This window comes from Electrophorus electricus, chromosome 13 (genome assembly GCF_041902795.1).
Source record: "Electrophorus electricus isolate QZ-2024a chromosome 13, ASM4190279v1, whole genome shotgun sequence".
Classification (NCBI taxonomy): domain Eukaryota; kingdom Metazoa; phylum Chordata; class Actinopteri; order Gymnotiformes; family Gymnotidae; genus Electrophorus; species Electrophorus electricus.
The window spans coordinates 8,870,694-8,897,500 of NC_137509.1; the positions used below are offsets into that span (position 1 = coordinate 8,870,694).

At 41.2% G+C, this 26,807-nt stretch overlaps 3 protein-coding genes across 7 annotated transcripts in view; all 3 read left to right on the plus strand.

Moving 5' to 3' along the window:
• Positions 1-18,108, plus strand: part of col4a6 (collagen, type IV, alpha 6) — an 86,726-nt gene extending 68,618 nt beyond the window's left edge. For all 5 annotated transcript variants that reach the window (XM_027008733.3, XM_081695002.1, XM_081695003.1 and 2 more), the window contains 22 exons: positions 603-674; positions 770-877; positions 1,310-1,528; positions 1,993-2,151; positions 4,221-4,388; positions 4,475-4,618; positions 4,742-4,855; positions 5,105-5,286; positions 5,768-5,831; positions 5,924-5,998; positions 6,107-6,214; positions 6,332-6,439; positions 7,086-7,157; positions 9,307-9,426; positions 9,755-9,871; positions 10,080-10,241; positions 10,346-10,444; positions 10,607-10,753; positions 10,874-10,990; positions 15,441-15,632; positions 15,836-16,122; positions 16,357-18,108. In XM_027008733.3, coding sequence (XP_026864534.2) covers positions 603-674; positions 770-877; positions 1,310-1,528; positions 1,993-2,151; positions 4,221-4,388; positions 4,475-4,618; positions 4,742-4,855; positions 5,105-5,286; positions 5,768-5,831; positions 5,924-5,998; positions 6,107-6,214; positions 6,332-6,439; positions 7,086-7,157; positions 9,307-9,426; positions 9,755-9,871; positions 10,080-10,241; positions 10,346-10,444; positions 10,607-10,753; positions 10,874-10,990; positions 15,441-15,632; positions 15,836-16,122; positions 16,357-16,617 — 3,095 coding nt within the window. In that variant the 3' untranslated portion in view covers positions 16,618-18,108. The remainder of the gene's footprint in view (positions 1-602; positions 675-769; positions 878-1,309; positions 1,529-1,992; positions 2,152-4,220; positions 4,389-4,474; positions 4,619-4,741; positions 4,856-5,104; positions 5,287-5,767; positions 5,832-5,923; positions 5,999-6,106; positions 6,215-6,331; positions 6,440-7,085; positions 7,158-9,306; positions 9,427-9,754; positions 9,872-10,079; positions 10,242-10,345; positions 10,445-10,606; positions 10,754-10,873; positions 10,991-15,440; positions 15,633-15,835; positions 16,123-16,356) is intronic.
• A 2,205-nt stretch (positions 18,109-20,313) lies between these two features.
• Positions 20,314-24,051, plus strand: ankrd46b (ankyrin repeat domain 46b). The gene is made up of 4 exons (XM_027008755.3): positions 20,314-20,402; positions 21,129-21,471; positions 22,025-22,183; positions 22,450-24,051. The coding sequence occupies exons 2-4, from the start codon at positions 21,161-21,163 to the stop codon at positions 22,664-22,666; spliced, it is 687 nt and encodes a 228-aa protein (XP_026864556.1). The 5' UTR covers positions 20,314-20,402; positions 21,129-21,160; the 3' UTR covers positions 22,667-24,051.
• Positions 24,052-24,213: 162 nt separating this feature from the next.
• The window catches only part of LOC113576563 (transmembrane protein 185A-like), a 3,020-nt gene continuing 426 nt past the window's right edge, over positions 24,214-26,807 (plus strand). The window contains exons 1-7 of the mRNA XM_027008716.3: positions 24,214-24,389; positions 24,890-25,066; positions 25,273-25,480; positions 25,679-25,762; positions 26,003-26,179; positions 26,348-26,471; positions 26,648-26,807. The exon at positions 26,648-26,807 is cut by the window's right edge and continues 426 nt beyond it. Of these exons, the coding sequence (XP_026864517.2) occupies positions 24,352-24,389; positions 24,890-25,066; positions 25,273-25,480; positions 25,679-25,762; positions 26,003-26,179; positions 26,348-26,471; positions 26,648-26,807 (968 nt within the window). The 5' untranslated portion in view covers positions 24,214-24,351. The remainder of the gene's footprint in view (positions 24,390-24,889; positions 25,067-25,272; positions 25,481-25,678; positions 25,763-26,002; positions 26,180-26,347; positions 26,472-26,647) is intronic.

The following is a 26,807-nucleotide window of genomic DNA, read 5'->3' on the forward strand; positions in this document are numbered from 1 at the left end:
GTGTGTTCAACAAAGAATTTGCAATTCATAACTACTCTTATTACTATAAAACCCAGAATTTATAGCATTTCTTATGATTATAAAATCTTTTTTTATGTTATCTCAAATGATGTATATTAGGTAGCATATTTTTAGAATAATGTTTGACCTGATCCTCACTCTTGTGACCATTAAAAATGTTTCCATATGAAGGTGTTAGAACTGAAGTTTGTTTGTGCAAAAAAAGCATAAAATTAAGTTGTTGTTTACTGGTCTTTTTTGTATCTATTGATCAGCACTGACAGTTTTCATCATAACAATAGCTGGAATGATACTGCATTATATTAAACCCCTAACAATTCCTTAAACAATTCCATTATCTAAAATTAATGTTGTCACAACCTGAATTTATTTCTGATTTGGATTCACAAATGTTTTCCAGGTGCTGTAAAATTACCATTTGTGTAAAACAAACCCAAATTTGACCCTTTAGAGGTTGTATCTGGTAGTTTATAAAATTAACAGGACAGTAACGCAAATGAAGTTAAATTGTTTGAAGAGGTCAGGAGTGAGGTCAAACCTTCCTGGTTTGAAAGTAGCTGATGTGTTGTTGGTCTCCATAGGACAGACACTACCCTGCATAATCCAAGGGGAACCTGGGAATCCAGGATTCCTTGGACAACCAGGAGTTCCAGGTAATGTCTTACAGACAGATTTGCTTATAATGAAAAATAAGTCAAAATACATGACTGTAAACTAGATCCCACAAATCTGTGTGTGTGTGTATTAGGTTCTAAGGGTAATTCCGGTCCCAAGGGATTAAAAGGACATCCAGGGTTTGACGGGTTAAAGGGTGAAAAAGGAGACCCAGGCATTGGAGGTTTACCAGGACCACGAGGTATGATCCTACAGTGCACAGCTCTCTCCCTCTGGTCTCTTGCAGCAAGGTGAAAACTGCTGGACCACATGAAAACTATCATGAAAATATCAGATCTCAAGGGTTTTATGATATTGCACTCAAAGTACATGTTGTCCTCAGCTGCAGCCTTCATGTCATTAGCACCACCACAGCTCATGCGACCTCCTGCACATGGGTCTCTCCTTGCTTTCCAGCAACCCTTCCAGCCGCAGACAACGTGAACTACATCAGCCTTTACATGAGCAACAGACACGAAACACTGTCATGAAATAGCACCAGTATGTTGTAGTGCCATATTTAGAGACTTTGTGCATATGTAAAAATAGGCTTGTTGTTATGGTTGAGTAATTGTGATGTATGTTTTTTTTAAAAATGTGGTATTGATGTAATTGCATACAATGGATTTCGCAGGTTTCCCTGGACAACGAGGAGATCCAGGTTTGCCAGGTTCCCCAGGCATTGGTCTCCCTGGGCCTCCAGGTAAAGCTGGACACCCTGGGCTTCCGGGACGAAAAGGTGAACATGGCGAGGCTTTTGGGGCTGTTGCAGGAGCCCCAGGAATTTCAGGGCGTTTCGGAGAGCCGGGAAACAAGGGTCAACAGGGCACTCCTGGATTACCAGGTGGAAGTGGTAGGTTTGATGCTATCACCTCAAAGCTATCCATACTGAGTGTCTGATTTATATAGCTAGTTGCCAGTGCTGTTTATGGGTGCTTTATGGGTGCTGTCCATTTGCTCAGCTCACTAGTTATAATGATGCACTTACAGTCTCAGCTGAAAAAAATGTGATCACCCCATCTAACAAAGACATGGTAAAATCCACCATACCTACCAGAGATATAAAGACCATGCCAATATTCATTCATATGTAATAATAAGTATTCATAATGTGTAACGATAAGTAATCAATTTACAAATGTTCCAGCATTAATATTTACAACAGCAAACTCCAAATGTTTGGATTAAAGAGGGAACAGAAATTCAAGTAAAATGTAACCAGAAAATTAGTCACAGATGCATTTACGGCAAATGCATCTACGGCATTTAGAAAAGAATTTAGGAAAAAATGAATAAATTAGGATCTTTTTCCCATAGGTTTTGATGGACACACAGGTATCCCTGGTGTGAAGGGTGCGAAAGGCATAACTGGTCCCCCAGGCCCCGCAGGACTGCCAGGTTCAGTGGTTCCTCCCTCTCCTGGAGTGACCGGCGCTCGAGGACCACCTGGCAACCCTGGACCCCATGGAGCTGCAGGTGTGCAAATCAGAATGGAATGAACCCTTATCTTAGCAACAATCAAATTCCCCCTCTGTTAGGTTTTCAACCTCTGTTCCTGTTGTCTCTCATCCTTTGAGAGTGTTGACCATTTCTGATTATATGTCAGAAATCATCTCCCCAGCCTAATCTACACTCACAAGCCACTTTAGGTAATGCAGCTGTGTGACTATTTCTATTGCATATCAATGACCCAGCATTATTAGGTATAGCACTAGTAGCACATTATATAGTTTATGTAGCACATTATATAGATTGTATATAACAGGTTTCAATCTTTTGGATTTTCTTTTCTCTGAAACTCATTCACTCTCATCTCTCTGATGTTCTTTCTCTGTGTCTGTGCCTCTCTGCGTCACCATCTCCATCAGCTCCATCTTCTCATCCCTTCCACTTGTGATGTCTCATTGCTCTGTACTTGGTGCTGGCTTACCTCTCTAGGCTGCCAAAGTGAGAAATGTTGTCAACCCTGTATACCTGCCAGGGGGTTAAACATTTTGCCTAGCCTTCCCTTTCCATCAGTGCTCAGAGAACAGGACTGAGTGAAGGGGACCATGACTAAGCAGCTGTGGAGAGATTCTCTCCTTTCTGCTTCGATAGACCTCTTTCCATCAGCAAATACGTTTTAGCTGTGCCTGTAATAATTAACAATCCTCTAATTACAAGCTAAAATGATTTCTTTATAAATAATGATAAAGTTGTCCTGGCAAATTATTTTCAGATGTTTCTGAATTATCTCTCATCCTAGGGATGGTATAAATCACATGACACACATACCTATCCAACTTTTTTTTTTTGTTAGAGTGTATGTGCATGTGCATGCAATGGTATGCATGATTCTTTCAGTTGTCCCTATTATAATTCATTACTAATATATTGTAATGCAATACAAATATAACTAGATCTCAGCCAGTTGTTCCATTGCTGTAACCCTACTCTGCTTGTGTGATGTTAGCCTATAAAATCCACTTACAAAAAAACCTCTATAGAAACTTCCAGAATCCAACATCTGTAGGAATTCTAGAATTAAATATTTCATAACCCATATGGTGAATGCTGCATGATAAAATTCATAATATCAGTTGTTTAAAGCCAAAATAAATATAATATATTTTGGTACATGTTCAAACATTCAATAATTGACATAATAGTACCTTAATTCCAAAATTGTGAATTAGTGTTGATTTGGTTTACAAGCATTTGTTTATCTAAAATAATTTGTTTCTTTTCAAATCACACACACACACACACACACACACACACACATGCACACAAACACACACACACACACACACACACACACACACACACACACACACACACACATATATATATATATATATATATATATATATATATATATATATATATATATATATATATATATATATATATATTACACACAGTAGTTTCTGGTAAAGCTGTGAGAATGTTACCTTTTTTGTATACTAAAAAAATTGCATAATAATATTTAGTAGAGTGTATGATTTAAAATGTCCTTTAATGTGGTGGGTGTTGGTGCAAGTGTGCATAGATTACTTGTGTTTGGAATATCATATATATTTTTGTTAGATTTATTAAGAATAGTAGCACTATTACCTTGTTCAATATGCAGTAGTAGATGTCACAAGAAAATGTACAATGGATAGATAGTTGTTAGACATTAGTACTTTTCCAGATACAATTCAATTAATTGTTTATGCTATTTGGAAGTAAAAAAGCAAGTATCAAATATGATTAACCATATATGGTATAGTTAGTATTTTGAATAGGCATAAAATATTGTACTCACTGAATCGGTTTCCTCCAAACTAGTCACCCAAAACATTTTATTGGATAAGTAATTGTTAGTTTATAGTCACAAGTATCTATGACATGTGTCATCCTGTGATATTACTAATATAAAGGAGCTCCGTATTATGATCTGCTACAAAGCACATGAGCTATGAGGTTATATATATATACAGAGACATTCCAGGCTCATATAATTAAAATGAGACTATCATAGTATATGCTGTTTATTGACTCCAGTGTTGGTGATCCCCAAGGTTTTCCAGGGCTCAAAGGCTCAAATGGAGATGCAGGACGCCCAGCCCTTGCTGGAAAGAAGGGCCCTCCTGGCCTGCCTGGACGTCCAGGATCACAGGGGTCCGTGGGACTCCCTGGAGCCCCTGGCCCAATACGTAGTGGAATCCCAGGAAGTCCAGGGAAGAAAGGTGTGATGTGTTCTAATGCCATTTTCAGTAAGATGCATTACACTACTGTGGATTTGAATTCTTCTTACAACAGAGTGTTGTCCCAGGAGAAAAGGGTCTCCCTGGGTTCGTGGGATTTCATGGAACACCTGGACGCCCTGGAGGGCCTGGACTGCCTGGGAGTAAAGGAATGCCTGGATTCCCAGGAAAAGATGGTGCACCTGGGAGTAGAGGAGGATGGGGACCCAAAGGTATGGAAGAAGCATCAATGAGGTGAAATGTCTGTATTTCAAAATAACAAATCAGTGGTGTACAATGTTTAACCCTGTGTGTGTGTGTGTGTGTGTGTGTGTGTGTGTGTGTGTGGTTTTTAGGGGACTCTGGACAACCAGGCAAATCAGGACACCCCTCTCCATTTGGTTTAATGCAGAAAGGTGAACGAGGTGCTCCCGGAGCTCTTGGCCTGTCAGGGTTTACAGGACAGAGAGGTACAAAAACACTGCCCCTGAATCCCTCCATCTCTGAATAAAAGCTACGTTTTAGTAGGGAACTCAGTGGTGATGGGTTACCATATACAGCACTGGTGTTTGTGTGATGGTCAAACCTGAACACAAAAGACCCTGTCTATGAAAGCTTCAGGAAAATACATCAGTGAGCCTTATAAATCAACTTTGCTTGTTCTTCATGCAATAATCTCTCACCACATCTCAGTAGATGTTAATGGGATCTCCCATTAGGTGATAAGGGATTTCCAGGGACGTCTGGTCATCAGGGCTTACCTGGTCTGCCAGGACCTCCTTCCCAAACCAAAGGCTTCAGGGGTGATCCAGGATTACCAGGGCTCCCAGGTCCTCCTGGCTCTATAGGGACTAGAGGATCACCTGGTCTTTTGGGTTTCACTGGTATGCCAGGCCCCAGAGTAAGTCTACATAACCATTTGACCTGCACTGGTCAAAAAAGACTGCAATGACTGGCAATAGGTTAAACCCTACAAGCTGCACTGATTAAATTCTAATAACTTAAGTTGATTAAAATAACATATTACATTTTTCACAAGGAAACACCCATAATGCTACTATTATAAACAGTGTGCAAACCTGCGATACAGCCTCAGCCTGAAACCATAATTTGTGTCATTTTACCATTTTGCAGTGTGGTGGTTTCAGAGCAAACGCTTGGGTGTACATTCACAATGAAACATGGACCATCATTTATTTTTGAAATCCAATAGCTAATGATACCTTTTAAAATGCTTTCTACAAATGAACAGACATAGAGCTTTGGCCTTTTTATATTTTCAGTTCAGAATTTGGGAATTATGCCTAGGGGATCAACACTGTTGTTTATGTTGTTGTATTATGTAGCACAGTTTATTCATTGTGTTTGGTTCTCTTGTGCAGGGTGATGATGGAGCTTCAGGTTTGCCTGGATTGCCTGGTAGTCCAGGACTGCCTGGTAACAAAGGTGAGTTCTGATTTTCAGTTAAAATTCACTAACTGATAATAGACCTCCATTCAGCTGGTGATGTTTGACCTTCCAGTAATTGTGTTTTAAAGGTGAGAAGGGCATGTCCACTGGAACACATGGGAGCCCTGGAGCAAAAGGACTGGTAGGAGGCCCTGGATTCCCTGGTGCGTTCTTCACACTGCTTCTGCTACTTTCATCAGACTGCTACTTTAGGATCAGATTAAGGCAAGTAAATGTTCATTGTTCATCCATTGTTCATCTCTTTCTCTCAGGTGGCCAAGGTGTTGCTGGTGATCAAGGTGCTCCTGGTTTCCCTGGAGGTTCTGGTTTTCCTGGGCAGAAAGGTGTACCAGGAGATAAAGGAAAGCCAGGACTCAGTGGTAACCCATGGACTGCATCTTCGAAAAGCATCCTTTTTAATGTGTGTCATGTCAAGCTAACATTTTTTTTTTCTTTGTCCTCTAAATTGTGTATTTGGTCTGTATTTGCTGTGTTAGGTTTGGCTGGGCGTCCTGGTGGTAGAGGTTTCAATGGTTACCCAGGACAGAAGGGACGGAATGGTGAGCTCGGGCGTGCTGGATTTACAGGCTGGCCAGGACAAAAGGGTCAGTCTAATTAGAGCATAATTTTACTCTCCATGGAGGCTGTAGTTGCTACTGCAGTCTGTTAGGTTTGCTGCCATTATGATGATGATGATAATGTCACATGACTCATTTTGGATGTGACCAAATCTTGGCTGTGACCAAGTCTTTATCCACAAACTTATGTTCCAATTAAAGAACCATCAACTTCTTTTCACATTTGCCTTTCCCTGGCGTTGTGGTTCCCGCGACAATGCTATGTTTTTTTAATCCCTGGTTTTGTTTCCTCATGTTTCCTTGTTTTGGTTTCAGTTCCACCCCCTGAGTAGCGTCTCTGCCTGCTATTTTAATCACCTTAGTATTGTATATGTTTCTTCTGGTTATTCAGATTTCTGTGTCTGTTTTTGGATTATCCTCTTTGCCTGTTCCCTGTCTGTTTTGATTTGCCTCATGGACTGCTTTGTGGATTACGACCTTTGTGTGTATATTGGATTACATTTATGGACTACCCTTGTTTTCTGTTAAACTGCATCTACCCCACTGCTTTTGACTCCATCTCTACTCATTCTCAGAACGTTACACTTCTGTTATATTTAAAATAATTGATTTACATTAAAGTTGGTATTCTGCAAGTACATTTAACAATACACCTCACCTAATACCTCTGTAGGTTTACCTGGCTCACCTGGTTTAGATGGACTCAATGGACTTCCAGGACCCAAAGGTCAACTAGGAGTACCTGGTGAGTACTTTTACAGCTGAAGTATTCCTTTAGATTAGCAAATATGAGACTACCACCCCATCTTGTTGAAGATCACCTACTTTAAAGGAGCAATAAGTGATATTCTCCAAAGGTTCTTCTTTGCCTTGAAATAACTGATATCAGTGTTCTTTGCACTCTATACTCATACCTATAGGTTTAGGTGCATCTCTACTACCCCAAGTGCTGTGGAAAGGTTTAGACAATATTGCTTACATTATCTAACTATACCAAGCTTATGGATGATATGGCATTGCTGACCACAAATAAACAAAATAAAGTTTTTGGCTTTAATTTTGATAACATTAGACTTTTCGTTAACAAACCAGCTGTAAAGATGGACACTTGAAAACATTTTACCTACTAAAGATGCAAAAATTAGCAACATTAGAAGGTTGATTAAGTGCAACCACTTAGTTCTACTGTGCTAGAATTTTTAGGACACAATTCGGTGTGCACTCCTCTCTCATGCAGCTCCTCTGTTAAGCCTAATATTACGTTTCAAGAAGCAAATGATAACTGGTTAATGACTCATATACATTAGCACCAGACCTATTCTTCAGGGGTATTAATCAGATTTTCCCCATACATAGAGACCTGTTCCCTATTGAAAAATTATTGTATGTCTGTCCTGTGCACCATCACTGAATATGTAATTTTTTCAGTTTTGACATATAAAATTACCAACAGCCAAACTAAACTAGGTTTTCCTAAAAGTAGAAATGTAGCCTAAACAATTTGCATGTTGAAATGGCATTATACGCTTGGAATGGAGTGAAATATGTAAAATGGAGTGAAATGCACAAAATAAATATTTTAATTATATTTTAATCTAGTTTTTACAATCACAACATTGGCATAAGAAACAGAATTGATTCTTAAACTTATGACCACATCTTCATTAGTGCACAGCAAACACAATTAAGGAGCCAACTTCAGCCACTGAATAAGAAGCTGTGTGAATAGTGAATAAGTTACCAAATGAATGGGAAGCTGTGAATAATAAAATCAGTGTCGTTTATCCACCTGTTTAGCAGAACACAAGCACATTCACATCGCTCTGAAGTCCTCTTTCCTCCATCTAGAAAATATTATGCCAATGTTGACTCTCTCTGGTGACCTCTAAGCTTTCTTGCATTTTATTCAGTCTAATATTATGATAATAGTAGATTGTAGTTGTACAGTTTACAAAGTGCTTTACAGAAAATGGGATGAACAGAAGAATAATAAAGTACAGATCTGTCACTTCAGAAAGGCTTTTGCCACATTAAAAAGAATACAGTGAAAAATAAATGAAGAGACATTAAAGGAATGAGTCATTTAAAATTAAGATTTTAAATGATTAATTTATGAATAGGTTTAAGATCATTTAAAGCCACATTTCCACCCTTGGAAGTAAAAGTGCAGCTGCATTGAAAACCAAAGTGCACAGTTAAAAAGAATCTTGCTTGATGGTTTATCCCAAAGCCTCTTACACTCATCTAGAATCCACGGTGTATCTGTGGGAAAGCCTCTGAGGAAAAATACTGTTTTCTTTTGCTCTTGAATGTGTTTCCTCACAACCTCATCTGCTGCCTCTTTGTACCGCAACTTAGTCCACTTGTGCACTTCTGTCCCACACTTAACTACAGTACTGGTCAGATAGTTTGGAGGTTTCCATAAATCCTTCCCTAGATTCACTGGAACTCAGTCAGTATTGACGAGGTAACATGATCAGAACCACAAACCGCTATCTTCACCCAGTGCTTGAGAGGATATCAGTCTTCTTCTGAGTCCACCTTTGTTTTTGCTGGTACTGAATATTGATATTCCTCCATTTCTGCATTCAACATTCAATCACAAGCAACTGGCTGGGTAGCTATAGCAGTAAATACACCATGGGGCAGGTGACTAGTGTCTTACTGTAAAAGCTTTAGAGGACCTTAATTTGGTTTATTCAAAGCCCAAAAGTTGATTTGAGTAATCATCTCAGGCAAGTGTTATATATCAAACTTTAAGAATAATATATAGCCACTATTATGCAATGTATATACCCTTTTTATATAGTGTTTGAGCTGTTTTGGTCATAAATATTGTTTAGTGCTCTTTTAAGCAGTGTAACTAAAAGGGGAATTCTTTATTATGTCTGAAGGTGTGCCGGAGAGTGGTAGACCTGGAAACCCTGGAATAAAGGGTCTGAAGGGAGAACAAGGCTCATCATGGCCTGGATTGCCAGGACTTCCTGGAGAAAAGGGGACCAGAGGAGAGAGTGGTGAGCACAGCAGAATCAGTACACCATTGGGGAATAAACGCCGATTTATCTCTGAATTCTTAAGACTTCACTGTCAACATCAAAATACATATTATAATATTACAGTAATTAAAATAGAGTAAATTCTATATTAGGGAAATGGAACTATATATTAATTTTAAAAAGTATAACAATACTCCAAAGGGTTAAACAAAAAGTATGCTTATATGTTGACAATGATTGTATCTGTATAGATGCTCTGCTTAAGTACATAAGACACATATTAGATGCAGTTTTTGGGCATGTACTGTAAGACAATTTGTTGATGCATTCATTCTGGTCTTGTTAGGTTTCCCGGGTCAGCCAGGTTCCCCGGGTGCTCCAGGCCCTCGTGGACCACTTGGTTCTTCTGGTTTCCCAGGACCTCTGGGAGACCCTGGTCTTCCAGGATTGGATGGTGAACAAGGTACACTACCTCTACATCATGTAATTCATTCTGAGCTTTGTAGACAGAACTGTAAATGAAATCCCTCACTTGCGAATTGCCAGCCCTTTCCAACATTGTTTTTCATTCTTTTCTTCCTCCTCTGTCTTGCTAAACTAATGAACAAGGGATGTTCTGAGTCCCTGCCTCTCAGAAAAAGCTGAAGTTGTACAATGCGCCTTTTTTATAGGTTTACCTGGCCCCTCTGGTCCTCCTGGTCCAGTTGGTCCTGGAACAGTCCAGGGTGATAGAGGAGATGATGGGGTCCCTGGTTTCCCTGGAATACCTGGAAAACGTGGTGAAACTGGAATTCAGGGAGGAACTGGTGAACAAGGAAGCTCTGGACTCAAAGGTGCTTTAAGCAACAACCTATAATCTAAATGGTTTATGCTTTTCTTCAGTTAACTCATTTAATTATGCTAATGTTTGACCCATGAACCCATTTTTTTTCCTCAGGAGCAAGAGGTGATCCTGGAATAAGTGGGCTACCAGGACTGCCAGGTGTCACAGGGGACCAAGGGTATTATGGTAACAAAGGACCAAAAGGATTAAAAGGTTAGTAAATGAGATGATACATCTGCCATGCTTCAACCATGAAACACCCACATTTACATTTAAAAATGTAATCTTTTAAAATCAATTAAATTGCCTAGCATTTTCTTCCTTGAATTAAGCTGCTCTCTTAACCTCTTAGCCTCCCTTACTTCTTCCTCCTAGGTGAGCCTGGTCAGAAAGGACTGCCAGGAATTGCTTTGCCACCAAAGATTGTGGAAATGCCAGTTGGGCTTCCTGGACTGCAGGGTACTGTTGGCCCCACTGGTTTGGTAGGACCACCTGGCCAGAATGGGTTTTCTGGACGTCCAGGTGAACACATTTTTACAGTCCACTCTCTACATGTGTTATATAAAATATATATTCAAATAATTATACATTATTGTCCCCTTTTCTGCAAAAAGACTTGGCTGACTTTGTTGAAATCTGTAGGTCTAAAAGGAAAGGCTGGATTGTTTGGGAAGCCTGGTCACACTGGACCTGCTGGAGCTCCAGGACTTACTGGAGACCCTGGACACCTGGGATTTCCTGGACGTTCAGGCAACCATGGTGAGCTGTGAGTAGTGGAGTGGGTTATTAAGAAGGTACTGTGACCAGGACATATATGTGACTGTGCGAAACAATGATCTGGGCATTAAGAGGGTCAGAAGTTCTGGATTGCTGGTCTATTGGGTGGAGGGAACGATCCTAAATCAGTTGTCTGGAATTGCTCTTATTGGATGTATCTGCAAACATAGAGAGAGAACCTGCATCTGTTTGGTAACCAAAACTATAGCGCATATAGTTTGATATTGTTTGTTATTGTTGTTTTGCACTTCTGGATATCAGCTGTATTTCATCCCTGTATTTCAGCAGTATTCTAGTTCAATGGTATCTGGAACTCTAACCTACTGTACTGGCTAGGATACATTCTATGAGTTAATGGCAAAGCACCTTTGTAAGTCATTCTGGATAAGAGTGTCTGCTAAATGCTGAAAAATGTAAATGTTAATGTAAATCCCAGGGTTGGGATTGGGAATGGTCTGTTATGAAACATAAGAATTTAGAGTGGGCATAGTCTATTAAAGGGGATATATTATGCTTATTTTCAGTGCTCGTAATTTTATTTTTCTGGTCTACTATCATAGATTTTCATGCATCCATGTTCCAAAAACACATTATTTTTCTGATACTGTACATCTCTTTTCACCCTGTCTATTATGTAAGAAACATCTCGTGAATGCACTAGGACACGATCAGTGATGTAACCTGGAGTTATCGGATGTTTCGGGTCTCTCAACATCAGACACCCTTGCACAGGGTACCCAGCCGGGGTTGATCAAGCCCCGACTTGCATCCCAGCAGCTACCCACGGATCAGCCCTTTTTAGCCAAAGCCATCTTGTGGCTTTCTCTGCAGCTTCCATTGCAGATTGGATGGCCCTCTTCATAGCCATTCCTGAGATGCCCAGTCAACTAAGAGCTCTGCAGAGGAAGCAACCTGCAAAGCCTCTACAGCCCACTTGTATGGGCTCATAGCTCGTCCTCCAGCCTCTGCCTCTGCACATCTCCAACAGTACCTGGTACTTGGCACGCTTCCTCTCGTTGGCTTCCTCCATGCACTCTTCCCAGGGTACTGTAAGTTCCAGCATGATCAGTTGTTTCGAAGCGGCAGAGGTGATGACCATGTCTGGGCAGAGTGATGTTTCAGTTATATGCTGAGGAATCGTCAGCTACCTTCCCAGATCAACCTGGAGTTGCCAGTCGGAGGCTATATGGAGGAGGCCTGTTGTTGTTCTGGGATACTCCTGAGGTTTATCTCCTGCTTTAATAAAGGTGATTACCTTCTTTTGGGCATGATGGTGTTTGCTGGTGCTGATGACCAAGGCTATGCTCTCAACAACTGCCTTCAGCACCTGGTTGTGGTGCCACCGATAGCGACCATCTGCAAGTGCCTTTGGGCAGCTGCTGAGGAGATGTTCCAAAGAGTTTCTGCCACAGCAAAGGAGGCAGGTAGGTGTCTCATTCTTTCCCCAAGCATGGAGGTTTGCTGGACTTGGCAGGACATCGTAAACCGCCTACACTAGGAACTGGACATGATGGAAGTCTGCCTGCATGATGCTTACCCAGGAAATCCTGTGCTGCAGTGTGTTCTCCCACCTAGTCCACACTCCCTTTTGCCAGAATCCCACTGCCCTGCTGACTCACTCTTCCTCCACACCTGCTCAGCTCTCTTCCTGAAGTAGATAGTGTCTCTCCTTGCCCTGGACTTTGCTGACCTGGGAAGTAACCCGAGCCCTCTCTGCCCATCGCCAAACTACCAACCAGTGCCTTTTGTCTGATGCGAGACTCTGCCACCTCCACTTCCTTTTCAGCCTGCCATTTCCTTCCTGTCCTCACCTCAGTGCCGGCTGATGACACTTTACAGTCCCTGGAGTCCCTGTGCTGTAGTACTTCTCTTGTGCGTGCAACCTTAAACTCTTCAGTGAGGCCACTGAAGGGCAGCTGCAAGATGTTACTTGTCCCATACAGTGCTGCTCTGGTGAGACTCTGTGGGAGGCCCAGCCACTTTCGGAGGAAACTGCTGATCTTTCTTTCCAGGGACTCAACTGTTGTCACTGGGACCTCATAGACCAGTAGAGGCCACAAGACTCTCAGTAAGATGGAATGCTGGTAGATCCAGGCTTTAAATCTACCAGGCAGGCCGGACTTGTCGACCTTGGTGAGCCAAGCTCCAAGCTCATTGTTGGACTTCTGGATGGCAGCTGAAGGCTTGCATCAAATAACTTCCCTAAACTCTTGACTGGTTGTTCTGAGATGGAAGGAATGACAATTCCAGAGATTAAAAAACAGTACTTGTTAGTCACTTTCCCTCTCTTCAGAATCATGGTTCTTGACTCATCCCTGCCCAGATGATAAGTCTCCCCGATTCCTTGTGTGATCCACCTGCTCCCTGAGACAGATGTAGTTGTGATAGTAAGGTTGTCCATGAATGCTCTAATGGATGGCTGCCGTACACCAGACTTGGTTAGGGGCCCTCTGCATTCCACCTCTGCTGACTTGACCACCCTGTTCATGGCAAGGGTGAAGAGAATAACAGAGATGGTACAGCCTGTTATTATTCCTTTCCCAAGATGATGCTAATGTGATGTTATTGACCCAGAAGTGACCTTCAACCTGAAATTATTGTAATAATCTGGGATCAGATCCTTGATCTTACTGGGAACATGATGGTGGTGAAGTGCAAGCTCAACCAGTTTGTGGGGTATGGAACCATAAGCATTGCCCAAGTCTAACCACAACACAACTAGGTCACCTCTGTTCTCATGTGCCTCTCTGATGAGCTGTGAAACTACCCCCGTGTGCTCCAAACATCAAAGTGGAGTGTTTAGACACACATACATACAACATCTTGATATATTTTATTAATTGAATTAGATGTTTAAGAAATAAGATCAGCACTGATCAATGGCACAAAGGTCCACTTCTGATGCCAACATATGTGAATATCTTCATAACGTCATCTTTACAAAGAGTTTATTGCTCTCTCTGGACTTTACCATGTCCTGTGAGTTGCTGTTCTTCTCCTGGGTGCTGAAGTCCTGTTTACAGCTGCTCTCCGTGGTCCTGAGGTGAGCCAATGGTGTTGGTTGACAAGCAGCTTCAGCTGTATCTGAAGAAAGTATGGTGTCACGACATCTAACTGTAGTTTCATCGAAGGCATACAACTATACATGCAGTGATGAACTGTATATCATCATAACTTAAAAACCCTTAAACTTTTTGTCAGAGGTCTTGCATACTTTTTTCCATACATTTGCATGGGCAGTGGTTAGATCAGTGCTTAAGTTACTTGACTAGTAATCATAAGGTTGCCAGTTTAAGACCCACCACAGCCAAGTTGTCACTGTTGGGGCCCCTGAGCAAAATCCTTAGCCTTGAATTGTATTCCACCATAATTGTAAGTATTTTTGGATAAAAGCGTTAACTAAATGCTGCAAATGCATATAAAAGCTTCTTTGACAGATAACTCTTTGGGCACTTTACATCAAGACCCTACATTATGATGGTTCAAGCAGCATTGCAAGGCTTACTGTACCCAATTTGTTGCAATAATTACCAAAACTATCATTATTCATGATCATCCTTTCTTTTCTCCATCTTCTGCATGTAAGGCTTGGCACCAGGCCGAGGCCCCTCCGGCCACCAGAGGGAGGCCTCGAGTCAGGCACACTAAAAATCAGGCTTGATGCCCAACAGCTGGGCTAGACCTTATATAAGCCCAGTGACCCAGTCACTCAGTGTTGGGTCTTTGCTGAAGTTTTGAGCCAAGCTCCTAGCTGGTAACTTTTGGGTATGGAGGTCTGTGAGCCCTTGTGCTACACCTGTCTTCTGCTTTGTGAGGGTGTCAGTGTTTTTACATGTCCCCTCCCCTTCTCCAGTTTCCCCTCTCAAGTCTGTCTCTCTCCCAAGGCTCCCCTTAGCCATTAAAGTTCCTCCCTGTTTTCTGGTTTTGTTTGGGAAGTTTTAGTTTGGTTTTCCCCAGTGCATCAGGGCTGCCATTCTTCCCATGGCATCCTTTGTTCTCCCTTTTTCCACGCTTGGCGTGGTGTTTAGTTTTCCTCTTGTTTTTATCGTCCTCCAATCCTTTTAAGTTTGATATATGCACAGGTCATTTTGATGGCCACCGCAGTCTAGCGGGAGTTTGTTTGCCTCGCAGCAAAGCGGATGGTGTTCAACTCCCCACCTTTTGGTTTTTTTACTTCTCAGGTTTTACCTGTTCTTAAATCTAACTGATTTGTACACAGGCCCACCATCATTAAAACGTGTTGGCTCACCCTGTAGGCTGTCGGTGCCTTCACCTATCTGATCTGGGTTTGAACCCCATTACACTGTATGTCTGTGGTTCCTGTTTTTCCTCTGTCCCTCTTTTCAATCTCTCTTGGATAATGTATGCTCCTACTCACATTTCTTCCTCTTTTACTTTGATGTCCTCACATCTAACTCCTGCCATGACTCAGGTGTTCCTGGTAGGCGGGGTCTGCCAGGTGTCCCAGGTCTGCCCACACGCAGCATTGCCGTTGGCTATATTCTGGTGAAGCACAGCCAGTCCAGCCATGTGCCCATGTGCCCTCAGGGTATGGCAAAGATGTGGGATGGCTACAGCCTGCTTTATGTGGAGGGTCAGGAGAAGGCCCACAACCAGGACCTAGGTACCACATCAGAGATCCTGGTCCAAATACCATCATTAAATACATGCAGATATTATTTGCATTCTTTCAACATAGATAATTTCAGTGTTTCTTAATAATGTACATAAGTGAGTTCATTTATTTATAATTTTGAAGGGTTTTTTAAAGGTTTTCTGTAATGTTTTGTTTTTTTCCATGTTCCCATGGCCTCCCTACTCTCTTAGGATTGGCTGGCTCCTGTCTGCCTCGCTTCAACACCATACCCTTCCTGTACTGCACTCCCAGTGACCTCTGTTACTATGCCAGCCGCAATGATAAATCCTACTGGCTGTCAACCACAGCACCAATTCCCATGATGCCAGTGGCGGAGCAGCAGATCACACAGTACATTAGCCGTTGCTCAGTGTGCGAAGCCCCTGCTCTGGCAGTGGCTGTCCATAGCCAAGACACCACCATCCCCACCTGCCCACATGGGTGGAGAAGCTTATGGATTGGTTACTCCTTCCTTATGGTGAGAGACACACACACATGCACACACTCACTAGTCGTCTTCTCTCTCAGACATACAAACACACCTGTATACTCCCGCTCACACATGCTACATGTCCACGCATACAGTATCACTCATCCATAAGTTCCTGTATGATGTGCACAACAGTTCAAAGATGCTTAGGCAAGATTTACCATCTCAGTGCAGTGCTTCGCAGCTTAACTGCACGCCTCTGAAATTCTTTTCTTTGCTCAGCACACAGCCGCGGGTGCGGAGGGCGGGGGCCAGTCACTGATGTCTCCTGGCTCCTGCCTGGAGGACTTCCGTGCCACACCCTTCATCGAGTGCAATGGGGCCAGAGGTACCTGCTTCTTCTTCAACAACAAGCACAGCTTCTGGCTGACCACAGTGGAGGAGGAGGGGCAGTTCGTGCATGGCCCCAACCCTGAGACACTGAAGGGAGAGCAGTACCGCTCCCGCATTAGCCGGTGCCAGGTCTGCATGAAGGTCCTGTAGCCTGTGCAGAGGGACTTGAACAGAAGGAGTGGAAGAGGAGTAGAGTGAGGGAGGGAGATGAGGAGAGGAGTGTGTCCACTATATAGGAAACAAATGGACTGACCAACTTCTTTCATGCCCTTACTACCAAGCAATGCCATGAAACATGGGGCTCCAGCTTAAAGGAGCTGAGATGGGGTGAAGTTGGATTTCTTTTCCCTTATTTATCAACAGTGGTGCTTCATAAAACATTGATTTTTATTTACATTCTTTTTTTTGGTACTATTGTTTATATTTCCTGTCATGGTTTGTCTCACACTCTCCGAGGTAGCCGTAAATATGTATCCTCACTCCCCCGGGGGCAGTGCTGAACCCCAAAGTTATGACTCCAGTTATAAAGTAACATAAAGCAAAATCTTCAGACTCAGCTGGTGACAGGTGTGCTGGTCTCCACTGCAAATGCCTATTAGAAAGATATTTTGATGTTTTTTTTACTAACATTGCCAACAACTCTCTCTCTCCCAGCACTTTTAGAATTTATATGAATGAGTAAGACACTGCCCAGTGGTTAACACTTATAATTACAATTCTGTCTAAACCCATACATGTTTACTCTTAATGTATTGCACTGAAGTGAATATCTGGGGGAAATGTAATAGAGTTCCCTGATGTGGCTCCTTTTGCTGCTGATCTGTGACATCTTTGGCTTTGGCACCTACACACACTCATTCTCACGTTTTACCTCCAACAAGAACCTTGATAAATATCATCACATACCATTTCTCCCTCTTTGATTGACTGACTCTTAGCCCAACACTGACTAATGCATCTCATCCTCCTTAGATATTATTGTTATTGTGATGTGATATGAAAAATGATATGATCGTTTTTGCTTCACCAAAATGTTGCCTTTACAAGCATTCCCTTTCAAAATAGCATTACACTGCTTTTCGAATTCATCTACCACATCTTGACTGATTTTTTACTTTTCAGATTGAGTTTGCCAGGTGTCTTAAAAAGACAGGATAATATAAAACCACTTAGTCTCAACCTCTTCGGTAGACTTTTCCGTTTTTGTCTTGTGAGAAATGTTTGTATGTGAACAAATTACATTTTAGTTGCTTCAGGATATAAGTGGTCATTTGCAAAACATGAGCTCATGAGTATATTTATAGAAAAAATATTTTATAAAGCTTTTATTTCTCTTCCTAAGGGTTGTTTGTAAAGGCATATATACATATATATATATATATATATATATATATATATATATATATATATATATATATATATATATATATGTATATTAAAATAAGTGAATTTGCATTTTTTCTTACACTGACAAACCCTGATGTATAATTTACAACTTGACATTCTTGAATATATTTTTGTTTCCTATTACATAGCTGGATGCAGATGCATTTCCAGTGTTTGGGGAAAATATGTTTCCAGAGTGGTCCCATGTAATTACGTTCCCTAATTATTGGAATTAAAGTTTCAAAACTGTTCCTATATTGACTTTTATCATTTGTTACTTTAAAACCTTGCAGTTTCTTACTTCAGATATGTCTTTAGAACACGTTTAATACACATGTAGGCTACTGCTTGTGAGAACTTTGACAGATTGCCTTTCTCCTGCCTTTCCTCAGAACCACCAACCCAATCCCTGCACATTCAACATGGATATTTTCTCATGTGCACTTAACTAGTTAAGGAACACACACAAAAATTCAAAGGCTAGTCACCAAACCTCACCTCCAAACATCCATACTCCACTCAAACACACTCCCACCGCCAAACATCCATACTCCACTCAAACACACTCCCACCTCCAAACATCCATACTCCACTCATACACACTCCACTCTCTGCTTTGTCAAACCCAGACATAAATGCATCAGCAACAATTTGAAACTTTAATAAAGAATTAAGTAGAACATTGTAGACTAGACTCTGTGTCCTGAGTAACAACTCTTTTGGACTCAAGCATCACCTTTAAGATGTAGCCCACACTGTACTTTATAGCCCACTTTTGATGTCTACAGTATTTTAAAATAATTGTGAGACTTGTTCAGTTGTTCAGCAGATGTGGGCATGTCTTAGTGGTATAAAAGCCAACATATTGTTCATTTTGGGGTTTTTTGTGCTCTTTGTCGCCAGAATTCAAAGTGTGCTGATATTTGTGGAATGGTGCAACACTGGTGTGAAACCCATTTAAGTTACTGTCTCCCAAAACTAAGAGGATGTATAAACAAAACCAATGAAAAGCAACCAATTGTTTTCCACCACAGAGTTGAAAAACAAGTTGAGGCTGTTAAGGACTGCTTTCATGTGTAAGTGAACACTCACAAACAGAACCACCCTCATGCACACGAGAGGACTGAACATGCACGATGGGCAACAGCCAATCATTTTTTTTTCTATCACCAAATATTGATCTAGTTGATGATTTGTTTCACCATCTGAAGGAAAAACGGAATGCATCCATGTTCTGTGAAGGCAGCATTACAGAGAGCATGTATAATACTGCTGGAGCGCCTTCCCTGGTCTGACTGAAAGGAATTCAAGCAAAGACTGCACCTCTTTAGGGAGGTGGTTGTGGGGATACTGGGGCATGCAGGGAGAGCTCTCTGTGACTCTGTGACTCTGTGACACTCAGCAGCTCTTATTTTCTTTGTTACCAATACAGATTGGGCTCAAAGATCAATGTGATCATCTGTCAGCTCCATTATACATAGTTTCTCCCAGCCAGAGGTGGTATGCCATTGTTTGTAGCCTATAGTTTTACCAGCATCACCTGAGATCTAGCTCACAACTAAGCATGATTTCATGTCTACATGTGCATTAACTGGGGCATTGGGTACAACAGACTTCTCATGTGTGGAGTTTGCAACCTTGTGTTTTCTAGCTAGCATGAACTAATGATGCAAAACAAAACCACATGATTCACATGTAGCATGTTATTTCTCAAAGGACTTATTTCACATGTGGGGCTACATGCGTGACAATTTTATTAAAATGACATGTAAATTATTACACAATAACTTTTTATCATGACAAAAGTGAGAGAGCAATCAGTCAATGGGCAGGAAACAGGAATGAAGAACAGAGAGAACGCGTTTTTTGTTGGGTTTTTTTTGTTATTGTTGTTGTTAGTTTTTTGGTTTTTGGAGGGTACGTAAGCTGGTCGTCGCTAAGGCGCAGGCTCTAGCCCCTATTTTAAAGGGGTGTTTATTTGATGAAGTTCTGCAGCAACGCTAAACCTCACATGCCGTAAAAACGTAACGAGATAATATCAAAAGGTCTTAAAGAAGTGTGCAGTTTTATAGTGCGCTGCATTATAGTTATTATTTACTCCACTGGGACGAGTGTAAAATGAAGAAGGAATACCATATTAGCCTACAACCATTTACTTTAGTGCAAGGCAAAATAATATTAGATCTGGTGTCTCTGTGTTTATATATTTTTTTAAAAAACAAACAAAATAATTAGACTCAATCATTGAAGTCAAAATATCAGAGCATGTGCCATTCACAAGACAATGAATAGTAGAAAACCAAAATCATCTTGCTTATTAGAGCAATTCAAATGAATTAGATTAATTCGTTTAAAAAACAGCAAGTCTTTCGATTGCTGTTGTGAATTCGAAATAACACGAGGCAAACCTCATTGTACTCCAATCCGATAGATGGCAGTGTGATAGTTTAGTTACAAATCGTCAGATACTGCAGTAGGTGTAGCTAGCGCTAAAATAAACAACACCCCGACGACAGTATTTTCTCATCTGAGTTGAAGCATTGAAACAGGTAAATACGTTTAATTAGGCATAACATTAGCAAGGCATTTAAAAGCCTGGTTAGATTTTGTATTAGTCGGATTATGTTGCTATCTAATCAGGGAAACTGTTTTGAGTCTGATATATGAGTACTTTGTGTACTATCCTGTGTGATGGCTCGCTAGCGCTAGCTGGCTGATTTGAGCCAGCCTGCTCCCCTCATGCTGGGTTATAGTTCATTTAGTTAGTTAGCGTTAACTAGCTACCTAGAGAAGACCTTATACGCTAGGGAAACTATAGTTACGTTAAAGACACTTTAAAAAGAAAAGAACAGCACGACTGCGGATTGAAATGTGCATTCTCACCAATCTGGACACTGTTGGCAAGCTATGCGAACAAATTAGACATAGTTAGCTATGGAAGTAACGTTAGATGCTGTGATCAACCAAGCAATGTTTCTGCAAATGAGTGATGCGCAAAGAGTTACTTCGTATTCTAAAACTAAAAAATGCAGCCAGCATATTTCTGTTCTCTGCCTACAGCCCTTTCCTGTTCATCTGTATCAGCCCTTCACTCCCATATATGAGGGGCCTTTAATGATTTTGCTGGTGTGGTAGATGGATGCCAAACTAAGTACACGAGGCTACACCTGTAGATACTAATAATGTACATTTTGATGTTTCACTTTGTCCACATCTAACAGGTTCTGAGGTCTAACCAGCATGTACTAATGTGTCATTTTCCTGCTCTTTGGTAGGTACGCTGGAATTTTCAGAGACCCACTCGGACATGTCATATGTCTTCATAAATGACTCATCACAGAGCAGTGTGCCATTACTGCAGGCCTGCATCGATGGCGACCTGGCATTCGCCAAGCGCCTCCTAGAGACTGGCTGTGATCCCAATATCCGTGACAACCGGGGCCGCACTGGCCTGCATCTAGCGGCAGCCCGAGGCAATGTGGAGATCTGCCGCTTCTTGCATAAATTCGGGGCAGACCTGCTTGCCACCGATTACCAGGGCAACACCGCCCTGCACTTGTGTGGGCATGTGGACACCATTCAGTTCCTTGTCTCCAATGGCCTCAAGATAGATATCTGGTGAGATATATTTAGAACTTGAGTCAAACGTGGGCCTTAACAGCTGTACCTTTTTACTAATAGTCATCATAGAAAAAAGGTGTGTAGTTGCGCAGAATCCAAGAAGATAAAATGAACATTTGTTGTAGGTGCCTAAAGCAAATGGTAGAATGTCCACAAAAATAAAGAAGGTAGCCTGCACACCACCAGAAGATGATTGTTGGACTCTCCTAGAGGTTTTGCTAAGTGTTATTCCATTAGTATGGTTTGATGTCAGCCAGTGAAACAAGAGCAAACGTTTCGGCTTTCAAGCTGTCGTCAGCTTGATGGCTTGAAAGCTAAAATGTGTAAAATTTGAACAATTTTTAATTTTATTTTCTTCAACATGCATTTATTTTAGTGGTAATAATAGTCATCATGAAGCAGTCACTGTGGTAAAGTAAGAAGAGGTCCAGTGAGCACACTGCATGAATAATGTACTATTCTATTTTCCGTTGGTGCATCATGAGTTCAGACTTTGTCAGTCACCGGCAGTGTTACTGGAAACACCTTGGGTTTTCTTGTATTTGAGCAGTAATCATAATGGCTCGACTCCTCTGGTGCTGGCCAAGCGGCGAGGTGTGAATAAAGATGCCATTCGGCTGCTGGAAGGCCTTGAGGAGCAGGAGGTGAAGGGCTTCAACAGAGGGGCCCATTCCAAGCTGGAGACCATGCAGATGGCTGAGAGTGAGAGGTGAGTGGGTCAGGTCCAGGCCCTTGGTGATTTCAGCAAGGGTAATTTGTGTGGATGGGGCTGTACTTTATATAAAGCCAGAAGCCTTTCACAATTTGCCTTCAGTACCACCTCAACACACCCTACATGTGTTTTCTTGTTAGATTGTGTATTACAGTTAATGTAGCAAATGTTTAACAGAATAACAACTAATGTTGTTTTGTGTATTATGTCCATGCCCTCCAACGTCCGTCAGTTAATGCTGATTCCTTATTCCTGTTTCCTAGTGCTATGGAGAGCCACTCGCTACTGAACCCCAACCTTCAGAACAGTGAAGGTGTGCTGTCCAGCTTCCGCTCTACCTGGCAGGAGTTTGTGGAGGATCTGGGCTTCTGGAGGGTCCTCCTGCTCTTGGTGGTTATCGCCCTGCTCTCTCTGGGCATTGCGTATTATGTGAGCGGTGTGCTACCTTTCTCTGCCAGCCAGCTGGAGCTGGTCCACTAAGAGCCATACATCTACTCTCAGACCCAATTTAAAGCTGTGTTTTGTATGATTTAATGGTTTTATTCATATTAATTAGTTCTCAAGTCACTCTGATCGGTCTAGTGGTACTTGGATCTAAAATTAGAACACCAAAAGTTTACAGACAGATGCTAGTATTTGTTTTAATAAAGCTTTTAAAATGTGGGTGAAGCTTCTAAAATGTTATCATGTGTTCAGAGCATGTAGGTCGGGACTCCTTGCAGCTCTGTGGAAGGGAAAACAATTTTCTAATTCATGGCGAGTTGTGGATGGTGTTTCAAAAATTTTTCAGAATGAATCTTTAAGCTGTAACTCCTGTTTGGAAGGTGCTCAGAGCTTTGTTGCTGCAGTCTACCTTCATGACAAAGTTGGGTGGGAACTAGCTCTTGGGACTTTTTATTTTCTTAAGTGTGGATGAAGCTGTACCTTGTCAAAATGAACCCAGTTTTGTGTGAAGGGGAAGAAGTATTATGAATCAAGTACATTTATTCAAAGTGCAATGCCCTAACCCCCTGCCCACTTATAAGGTGTTTTTCTTGTTTCTCTTTCGAGCTGCATTAGCGTTATAGAATGGTCGTTGAAAGGACAGTTGTGCTATGTATCACTTTTTTTCAATGTTTGGCTGTAATTTATAGTACTTTTGTCATTGACTTGGACGTTTAAATGGTTTGACCTCTTAAGTATATTTAATGCCAGAATGTTGTACTAATGTTACAAATTCCCACTACAAAAGGCTATATCCCATTCTCATTATGAATAATTCACCTTTTTGTCTGTGTAAAGATAGATTGTCCATAAAAAAGCAAATAAAATAGTTGATATTTGATCATTTAAAAAGCACTTGGATCATAGTTGGCTCAGTTTAAACAGCTGTAAATTGTATCCTAGTCTAGTGTGCACATTTTTCTGTTGTGTAGCATGTATGGAACACACTGTGTATCCATTTACTGTGTGCAAGAGTTTCAGTTTGTTGCTCATGTAATGCCAGTTAGGACATATGTCTGATTATGGGACAATGTGTTTGAGTCTTTGTTTGTTTGTTCTTTTAAATCTGGAATAACACTACAGCACCTTCTTAGAGTTTTATAGTGTATTCTGACTCAGCAATGTATGCTGCAAAACCCAGAATTTTGGGAATATGAAACCAAATGTGGCATAACATATTGCATATAACTTGGATTTCATACAGCTGTTATTTTAGTTGAGCCCAGTGTTTAGTTGAAGGTACATAACATTTTGTATGCCATTACTTGTTTTAAGTTTTCTTGAGATATTTCCTATGTTAAGACAGTCTTTACTGCCATATTTTTGTTGAAAGCTGCTTTTCCCTGATTATTCTCTACGTATTAAATAATAAGTAGAAACCAGTATTGATTCTACTTTTGTTATTAATTTCTGTAAAATTAGTGTCAATACACTCGCTAAACCAAGTTTGTGCAGTAAACGACTGCAAAGTGTATTTTCAGGTTATTCTTTTACTATTCATTACTTTTACTTTGTCCGAGGCTTACCCATAATTCAACTAAACCGGAAACTAATATTCAAAACAAACGTTTGCGTACAGACGATGTATACGACACCATCGATTGGCTCTCTAGTTTTATGTTATTCAGTAGTTTGTTCTTTAAACAATGGTGTCGTAGTATACGATAAAGTTATTTTTTATCATGAATCTTAGGGAACTGTTCCAGGATTTTAATCCCAGGTAAGTGAAACTGTAGATTTTAGATTTTAGCTAACCTAGCTAGCTAGCTAACTTTGCAAGTGCAAGATTTCACTTTCTGTTGCTATCCTAGCTAGTCAGCTAACCTAGCTGCCTAGGTTTCCATAGTGTAGAGACTTTAGCTGTAAATAAAGCGTTCGGTGACGCGGCAGTAGAAAGGTTTGTAAAGGTAATTTACCATTTTAAATGTACAGGTTAAAAGTAGCTAGTTAACTATCCTATTGTTTTCACATTCTGTGACATTTCACTATATGCTTATTTCTAGATAGCTGGCTCGCGTTAGCTATACTGTGTTCTTATCTTTCTTATTGTTAGCCAAACTATCTAATTATATCAGAATGGAATTGAGGCTAACTTATTGAAGTGCCACCTAAGTGTCATGGATATAAAGTTGTTGTTTTGTTTTTTTTATTGGCTGCTCAAGCAGCAGTATTGGACACGTCTGCGTTGACATCTCTGCACGCTCTCTCCCTGTCCCGCAGCAAATTCCTCATATATGCATCCCTTTTGTTATTCTCCGTGTTGCTTGTTCTGAGACTCGATGGAGTCATCCAGTGGAGCTACTGGGCTGTGTTCACGCCAATTTGGTTGTGGAAGCTTATGGTTGTCGTCGGTGCTTCCGTTGGCACTGGTGTCTGGGCTTACAACCCACGGTACAGGTGCGTTTTCAATCAGATTTAAAACGCAGTCGACTTTCGGATGTTAAACTGTACTGAACAATTGAGTTCGTCAACCATATTTTAAATATGTTATCTCATTAGAGATACATTGACTTTATTGTGATTGTTTGCAACTCAGTCTTTGCTCAATTGTGTGTGTGTGTGTGTGTGTGTGTGTGTGTGTGTGTGTGTGCGTGTGCGCACAGAGCGGAGGGGGAGATGTGTGTGGAGTTCAAAGCCATGCTGATAGCAGTGGGCATCCATGTTCTGCTGCTGATGTTTGAAGTGCTGGTGTGTGACAGGATTGAAAGGGGCTCTTACTTCTGGTTGCTTGTCTTCATGCCCCTCTTCTTCATCTCCCCTCTGTCAGTGGCTGCCTGTGTGTGGGGATTCCGCCATGATCGCTCACTGGAGGTCTGAAACAAATGCACACACATGCACAGAGCAGTTCAGTTGTAAAATGTAACACATTTAAAGTATTCACATATGTTTTTCTTTCCTTTGCAATATTATTTTGTCCAATATTTTCACACTTCTCTTGTTTAAGTAAAATTTCAACTAAGGTGTGATTCATATGTGACTCATCGTGGTTTGTCTCTCTCTTCCTCTCAGCTGGAGATTATGTGCTCAGTTAACATCCTCCAGTTCATCTTCATTGCCTTGCGACTAGACAATATCATCAGCTGGTCTTGGCTGGTATAAAACCCCTTTCACACTCACCTACCTTGAACATCTAATGTGTGTAGCATGGTACTAGTTTCAAATGTGCATTTCCTTGATAGGAAATACTTTTGTTGCACATATTAAAGTCTCACTAACCAGCATTTGTAACTATCATTCTTCTCATTATATATTTTGAGAAAATTGTAATTTTTGTGAAGGTATAGTTCTCAGGGATATTATGATTCACACTTGCTTAATGCTATTGCTGTGTAGGTAGTGTGTGTGCCGCTGTGGATCCTCATGTCTTTCCTGTGCCTGGTGGTGCTCTACTACATCATCTGGTCCATGCTGTTCCTCCACTCTGTGGACGTAATTGCTGAGCAGCGCCGGACTTACGTCAGCATGGCTGTGCGCTGGATGACCATTGTGGTGCCCCTCCTTATCTTCGAGGTTCCCTTGTTTTCTTTTTCCATGTGTCCTTAAACATAGCTAACCTGAAGCAAGACATGGCAGGAAGTAATGTAAAGGACTGTGTCTGGAAGACTGAAGACTGATAATTAGCTATGGTGGGCCTTCATGTTAAAGCTGGAGTTGAAGTTTTCTTGTTCTCTCCTTCAGGTCCTCCTGGTGCATAAGCTGGACGGCTATAACAAATTGAGCTTTGTGTCTGTGTTTGTGCCTTTGTGGATCTCGTTGGTCACTCTGTTGATCACCACCTTGGGGCAAAAGGGCGGCAATCACTGTGCGTAACTATGAATCTGCACTGTTTCCTGCAGCTTTGAATTAGTTGTGCTTGGCTGTTTTGCTCTGTTTGTGACTGACATAATGACATAAGAGAACATGTGAATAACACAACATACTACAGAGTTTCTCAGTTAAAGCTGTGAAATGAATACTGCTGTACTGTCCTTGGCATAGGGTGGTTTGGCATTCGCAAAGATTTCTGCCACTTCCTGCTAGAGCTCCTCCCATTCCTGCGAGAGTATGGCAACATCTCCTACAACCTGCAGCATGATGACTCAGAAGCCATAGAGGAGATGCCTGCCATACCTGAACCTCAGAAAAACACCTCCATTTT